At 40.6% G+C, this 8,041-nt stretch overlaps 1 protein-coding gene across 1 annotated transcript in view; it reads right to left on the minus strand.

Annotated features, from left to right (window-relative positions):
- The window catches only part of MMRN1 (multimerin 1), a 46,610-nt gene extending 41,205 nt beyond the window's left edge, over positions 1 to 5,405 (minus strand). The window contains exon 1 of the mRNA XM_063336060.1: positions 4,879 to 5,405. Coding sequence (XP_063192130.1) covers positions 4,879 to 5,405 — 527 coding nt within the window. The remainder of the gene's footprint in view (positions 1 to 4,878) is intronic.
- Between the last annotated feature and the right edge of the window lie 2,636 nt (positions 5,406 to 8,041).

Raw genomic sequence — 8,041 nt, forward strand, 5'->3', positions numbered from 1 at the left:
TATAAGTATCTCATGAGTGTCTCAAAAGCAACCTGGGTGGAGATGCGATGTTTTTTGTTCCCAGTGCTATGTTTCCCGTGCTACTGAAAACAGTCTGTCATGACTCTGCCTAGCCACCATTGCTGAAAGGCTGTGTCAGAAAACCCAGGCTTTGGATTTTGTTATTTCCTGAATTTTTGTCTAGTTTTCAGAAATTATTATTTCATCACGTACAGTTCAGATTTGTATGGACATGCGTTTACCATTTCTTCTCTCTCTGAAAGACAAAACATCCTACAAGGTCTCTCTGGAAGTTAGTGCAAGCTGGGTAAACCATCTCCTGCAATGTCTCCTTCCCACTCAGGTACTGGAACCACTTGAAAAGTGATCACCAAGTTGAAGCAAACAGATCCTTTAATTCATTCTGTGTGTGGGACATCAGCAGTGGAAAAGATTTCCTCAATGCATGGGGTACAATAGCATTGATATAAACAAAAAGTCTATGAATCGCATGGACCCTGTGCAGCTCTTTGCCCCATGCCAGTTCTGCTGTACAGTGTGCAGTAGTACCTAAGCTGCACAATGTGGTACAGTGTTTTGCTACTTCACGCCAGCAATCTCAGTCATCTGTTAATGGTTTTACTTCTGTATTCAGCAGAAGACAACACTAATCTCTAAATAGTTGCGTTAAAATTCTCTTTGGACAGTTACATTTTCTTGGTAACATGCCACATGCATCATTATGGAACTGGATAATTATGTTCTTTGCCCCATTTATTCTGTGGATGAAATAGCAATAAAGTAATGAATTCCAGCACTTAGGTGAACAATATGCTTTGCTCTTTAGCACTGTAACTACACATGCATTCAGCATGTGCAGGAAAATTAGATTGTGGGCTTATAGCCAAGCGTCAGAAGTACATTCAGGGTGCTCCTGGAGAAGAGTGGCTCATTGCAAAGGTCTTCGGCATGGTTGGAACACAACATTGTGTGGGCAAAGCAAGCACTGCTTGTCAAACATCCTCTGACACTTAGCCACCAAGGCAACCTAAGTACCAGTGTCAGAGGTTCTTCCTGCCAGGTTGTAGTGAATATACCTAGTGAGGCAGAAACCTAAGCCATGCGTGACTTTATTTATTGTAAATGCACAGTGATGCAAAATCTTAAGAAATTGATTCAAGAATTGTTCTTCCTGCTCCATTAAAAAGTGACATGATCAAAAGAGACTGAAGCTTGTATTAACTAACTAGGCAGTTGAATCAGGTTTCTATGTTTCTTGTGTATGTGAACCATCTGCTGAGCTTAACCATTCATTTTAATTTGTCAGTACACTAGAAATTGTACCAAGCTGATACGGGCAAAAGCAATTTCTGGGGAGAAATGCAGACATCTGGTCATGAGAATGAAGTATTTCAGCACTCCTACCACCTGTGACAGATAAGCAAATCTGTCCCTGGTGCTGACTTTATTAAACCCTTCTGTGCCTAGTAATAAAATACTGTCACCTCTCCATTACCCAAGGTAATGGCAGGGGAAGTCTATGAAGATCCTCAGTGGATTCATGATAATTGGAAAATGTGCAACATACACATACTAAGAGAAAAGAGTAACGTAGAGCCATCCAAAAATGTGGAGATAGTGTGGTTAATTTACAGCCTGAATGAATGTCTCGTGTGTTCAGGAGCTGCCTTGATAGGAATTAATAAAGCTGGGTTCAGAATGGGAGGATGAGTGTGCTAGTCTCAGGACTCAGCCTCAGACTTGCTCCACAGCACCAGTTATTTAAGCTGCTTTATACAGTGAAATACTGCAATTCTCTCTCTCCATGGACTAAAAAGTTCTGTCTCACATGAACTCAATTGAAAAGAATGTATCATCAGTTTTCTTCTTTGATGCCAAATTGGTGCTCACATTTAATGTCACTGAACTTTGGAAAAACTCTCTCGCTGCTGCTGAAACAGAGCTGTAGTTTTCCAGCATTTCTTTATTCATTGATACAGCTAGCATTGGTGGTTGTCAGAAATATTCTTCAGATGCAGACTTTGAAAATCTGTGAAATATTTCCAAATCGTGCTCTTCTGACATTTTAATGTGAATTTTGCAAAAATAGAATGAACCAGAACTTTTTTCTAATCTAGTGCTGGTATGCCCGTGATATGTGAACATAATATTGTCCTCAGATAATCTAGGGTAGAGACAGTGAGGGAATTATCTTTGTAATTAAGCCAGTAAAGCACACAACTTCCTTCAGAAAGGGGTATTTAAGTAATCAAGCTTGTACAATGGGCACATATTGTACCTTGTGGGTAATCTAGTAGCCCTGGAGACTCTCCAGCAAAGTGTATGTATTGCTATTTTTAAAATTATAAATATATAAAAACCAAAATGCCCATTCTTGTTTTGTTTTCCTTCCTCTTGTCTCTCCCTGACCTCTCTCTATTGTTGCTTCTCTATGGAGCCTCTTAACATCAGCGTCGCTGCACATATGTTAGCACAATGGGTTGCCATAAAGAGAGTCAGGCTGCTCCTACAAGGTCACTCAAAATTTGGGTTGGAATACAGTCTATAACCAAAGAGCTGCTTTAATTCAAAGTAAATTCAAAAAGCAAATTGTGCTTCCAAATTTCCTCAGAGGTAGTACACTTTACAACTATGAAATCTGCTGTTGAGTCATTCATGCTGTGCTCAGGCATGAAATGAGTAAACCTTGAAGAAAGCTGTATGTATTTATTGGAAGTTTTACAGCATCTCTTTCACTTTATCTGCAATAAAGATGCAAATATTTTTTTTAAAGAAAATACATGCTAGAAATGGATTTAGGGTGTAGTCAATAACACCTGCACATAATAAATAAAAATGTTTGTGTTCTTATGCGGAGTTTCTCAGCAGTAGCTTTCCAGGTGTTTCACAGCAGTGATCGGTAACATTGAGAACAGAAGAATTGGCATTTTTTCATAACTTTACTGAAAAAAAATGAGTCACAAGCAACTTTATTATTCATCCAGGTCTAATTCATAGGGAAAGGGAGACAGCATAATGAAGTGACTTACTTAAGTCATAGTCAAGGTCAGTGACAAAACTGGAAGAAAAGCTCAAATAACAGATGATTGTAAAAACACCGCTATGAGGTAGGAAGACCGGGCTTGTAACTCAAGAATCTTCATATGAAAAGGATTGAGCCACACCTAGAACTGTATACCCTTGCTAGAGAGTGGCTACGTAGTCCAGCAGTTCGAGAAAGAAAGTGAGAATTCAGCATTATGGTTTATGCTGGGGTTTCATGCCACTACACCCTCCTGTAACATCGATATGCAATCCTAGCTTTATCTCTAACTTGCTCAATGGACTGAAAAAAAAAAAAGGCCTTTATAGGTGTTGGACAGCAGGTTGCTCCTCGACCACGCATGAAATAACGTGCTAGCCAGTACGAGATTTGCTTATTTTGCCTTTCTGCAGTTGCAACGCCATCGCATTGTGATAAATACAATACGAGACCTTTTTCACCAGAGACTAATTTTTTGCTTTCTGTATTTATGTCTTATGTAAAAGGTAGAAACAATACCTGCCAATTCACAGAGTTTTTCTGAAGATTAATTTCACCGGAATACTATTCTTGACAAAAGTTGAGAAAGCTAAAAACTCTAAGGTTAGCGTATGTTAAGACCTATTTTAATGGAGATGCAGTTATCGGCTCTCACATATAAAGAGAATCCATTTAACTCAGATTAACTTAGACACTCTGCCAGACACCATAGTAAGGCATAACAGATGACATTCCCAACTGAAGGAGTATGTTAGGAAAGCTATCTGGGAAACACAGCTCCTTACTATGGTACTGCTTCCAGGCTGAAGCAAAAGGACTCCTTTCCTTCGCGTCTTTGTGCATCATTTCAGTTACACATGATCCAACAGATGCTCAGGTCAAGGGGAATCTTTTCTTTGATTTGAAGGAATATTAGCTCACAGCCACACATCACAAGATAATTGTAGGACTATTTCTAAGGGTTGATTTTTTCTCTTTTGTGTGAATCTAAGAGAAAGAGTTTTTCCTCCTTTTGGATGATAACATTTGGGCAAGTACTTTCAAAAGAAGAAATCTATATTCTGAAAGCCCACTCTCCATAAATACTATGGAAAACAACCAATTCTTTGTGTCTTTCATTTTTTACCAGTATCTGAATATATATCAGCAAGTAAGTGAACGTTGCAACATCTCCAAAGTCAGTATTAACATTCCCATTGAGAATTGAAGACATTGGAGAACAAAGGAAATAAATGAGTGCTCCAGAGCTATAAAACTAGATGGTACAATCTGATACACTCTGTCATGCACAGCTGCTATGTATTTAGTTATACAGTTCTGAATGCACATTCACCTGCAATGCCACTTTCCATAAGTTTTTATCGAGAATAAGGTGTTTCAAATTGTCAGACATTGATGCATTTTGTACACTTACTTGCTTGTATTTTCTATTTAGTGGAGAAATTTACAAACACAATCATCTTTAATAGATTCCAAATGAAAAAGTGCATTTGCAATTTCTTTTACCCACAAGAAAAGAAAGAAAAAAAACCAGCAAAAGTTTACTGTGCATAAAAGAGTGAGGCATCTGTTGTAGTCCTTTCTTACCCATATGTGATAGTGACTTTCCTGTTGGTTTTGAGATAACTACCCTGAGGAATAAAATATTGCAGCATTTACTCTGTTGCAAATGTATGGATTTGACTGAGTAAATACTGCAGGTTTGGTCCCTTGCTTGTTTTTGATGGTCTTCTTTAAGAAGAAAACAATTTTAGTGAAATGACTAGAAATTTTGCTAACTATTTTGCTGGGAACAGGAAAATAACTATTCCTAACCAGTACCTAGGAGACAACAAAAAGTATGTAAATTTCCTTACTTTCCCCTGGTAGTTTCAAAGCCAGATGCTTTGGAGTTGGCGTCCTGCTGGGTACTGATGATGCCAGTGCTGTGGGATGATGATTTGAGAGATCTGTTCCCTGTAGCTGTATCCTGGCTTGTGGTGCCATCTTGTTGGAGAGGCATCTCTTTAGCATTGTTCTGTAGAGATGTCCCTTTGCTGCTGGATAAGCTTCTCTTCTTATCTTTGTCAGGGTCACCATCACTGTGTCCATTTGACTGGCTTGCAGGGATAGAGGTTGTAGGATCGGAGGTTTTCTTCACTGCTTTCATTCCCAGAGTCTTGCCTGAAGATGAAAAAGGAGGTCCCTGTGAGGCACTCACTTCGGCAGCTTGGGTCTCAGAATGGGGTGAGCCCACAATTAGGGTTGGAGATGGAGTCAAATCTGAGTGACTTGTCTGGGTTTCACCACCCTGGCTTGTGGTCCAGAACTTTCCTGGAGTATTAAATCCAAAGCTGGCACTCTGTAAGTGCAATAGGACCAGCAAGAAGATTATCTCCTTCATTCTGCTGGTTTGTCAATGCTACAAGTTATCTCACATTTATTTCCCAAGCAAGAAATCCTGTAGCTTCTCCCTCCTCCTGAGCTGCTGCTCATACAGTGAGCCTACCCAGAGGATGCCCTGACAGGCTTTATTTTCGTAGAAAGGAAACAGGTTTTGGTGTTTCAAAACTGACTGAGGAAGCCTGGCTTCCTGTTTCTGTGGATTCCTCTGCAACCTGTGACCCCTTGGAGAGCGGGAGCCTGGCAGCCTTTGTGGGAGGAAAAAAGAAGTTTCTGCAGAAGGCACAGGATAAAGATTAATGGCACAATAGAAATGTGGAAAAATATGTACTGTGAAGTCATCCTGAGGGATAAAACCTGAAATTATTAGGTAATTTTCCTTTCACATGTATGTGTACAGAAAAGAGAAGTTACTTGTCACCTGCGCCCTTTGGATGGTTCGTACTTGTGACCTTGTTATTGAAAAAAGAGTTGGTAAAACTGGTGTGCTGCATAAAGCTGAAAGTTTGCTGTGTCTCCTATTTTTGTTTGAATGTTTCAGTACACTGCTGCCAAAAGTGGGGAGATGATAAGGAAGAGGTTGACACTATATTCATCAGACCTATAGGTCTTTGGCCATTTATACTGCATCCTACTTCTGGAGTTCAGTCAACAATGTGTATGTACTATTTCTATAGTTCATTGCCCATAGGTATCTGGTGTAATTTCAGATTCTCTAGGGTATAAGAAACACCTATGTGGGCCTGGCACAGGTGGCGTATGATCTATGGGAGACGTGCCCTTCTGGGACAGGATACTTGAGGGCATTTCAAATGGTGTAAAAACCTTACATAGGGGCAGCTGAATCCCATCCTAGATCCCCATTGACTGTAACTGGAGTTTAGACACCTAGTTCACATGCAGATCCATATTTATGAACCTCTAAATCCATATCTCTAAAACCTAAATCCCACTCATAGACAATACTGAAAGGAATATCCTAGATCACTGAATCCATTCCATCTGGTTTATTGCGTACTTTTACAATTAATTAATTAAAATTAATATTATTCTAAAATAATATTGATTGCAGCCTAAACATAATATTGGGAACTTTACATGCAGAAAAGATCTGGGGAGATGGATAAAGAGTATCCAATAGCAATCCCAAGCACAAATACAGGTTGAGTGGAGGATGAATTGAGAGCAGCCCTGCCAAGAGGGATTTGGGAGTACTGGCAGAGGAAAAGCTGGACATGAACCAGCAATGTGTGCTCGCAGCCCAGAAAACCAACTGTATCCTGGGCTGCATCAAAAGAAGCATGACCAGCAGGTCAAGAGAGGTGATTCTGCCCCTCTACTCCACGCTGGTGAGACCCCACCTGGAGTACTGTGTCCAGCTCTGGAGCCCTCAGCACAGGAAGGACATGGACCTGCTGGAATGGGTCCAGGGGGACACAAAGATGATCGGAGGGCTGGAGCACCTCTCCTATGAAGACAGGCTCAGACAGTTGGGGTTGTTCAGCCTGGAGAAGAGAAGGATCCAGGGGGACCTTATAGCCCCTTCCAGTACCTGAAGGGGGCCTACAGGAGAGATGGGGAGGGACTTTTTAGAAGGGCATGTAGTGATAGAACAAGGGGTAATGGCTTCAAACTGGAAGAAGGGAGATTTAGATCAGATATTAGGAAGAAATTCTTTACTGTGGGGGTGGTGAGGCACAGGCACAGGTTGCCCAGGGAAGTTGTGGATGCCTCATCCCTGGAAGTGTTCAAGGCCAGGCTGGATGGGGCTTTGAGCAACCTGGTCTAGTGGGAGGTGACCCTGCCCATGGCAGGGGGGTTGGAACTAGAGGATCTTTAAAGTCCCTTCCAACCCAAACCATTCTATGATTCAATAAAGAGTAAAGATAACTTTTTACACCAGAAGAGTAGACAAATACTGGAGTGCATTACCCAGAGAGATTGTGGGCTCTCCATGCCTGGAGATATTCAAAACTCAACTAGACAAGACACTGAGCAATGTGTTCTAAGCCTTGCTTTGAGTTGGGTTTTGGACCCAATGACCTTTGGATGTCCTTTCCAATCTATATTACTCTATGAAATTAAGCTTGTTAGCTGCCAGGTTGAATACTGCAGTCAGGGAAGAGGAGAAGGAATTTTTCCTCCTCTAGTGCCATTCTCTAGCTCTCTGAGATTAAGGGGAGTTAGTTTCTTGTTGAAGGAAAAGAAAGGGAAAAGGTAATTGATGAAGAAATTGCATAGAGAAATGTAACAAGAAATTTTAAAGCAGAAACAAAGCAGTAACAGAGTAGACCTGTCAGATCTGAGAGGGCATTGTCAACCTGTTCAAAAAGCCTCTAGCCACTGACAAAAGTGCTGCACTAAGGACTGTGGACAATGCATTTATGAAAGCAACCTTACACACCTGGGAACAGAACAGCATCTCCTGGGCATGCCTCATACTATTTGAGGATTGCCTTTTCTTAAAAATAAAAGCAAAATCCCCATTCCATGTAAGTTTGATGATTAACAGTGACACCATGGAAAAGCTGGTAAATGACTTGCAGTTCTTTTCAAAGATATTTAAAAAAAAACCAAACAAACACGACAAACAACCCAAACATGGAGGATAAACCACTAGCTCTTATTGAAGTCAAG

Source organism: Chroicocephalus ridibundus, chromosome 5, assembly GCF_963924245.1.
Source record: "Chroicocephalus ridibundus chromosome 5, bChrRid1.1, whole genome shotgun sequence".
NCBI lineage: Eukaryota > Metazoa > Chordata > Aves > Charadriiformes > Laridae > Chroicocephalus > Chroicocephalus ridibundus.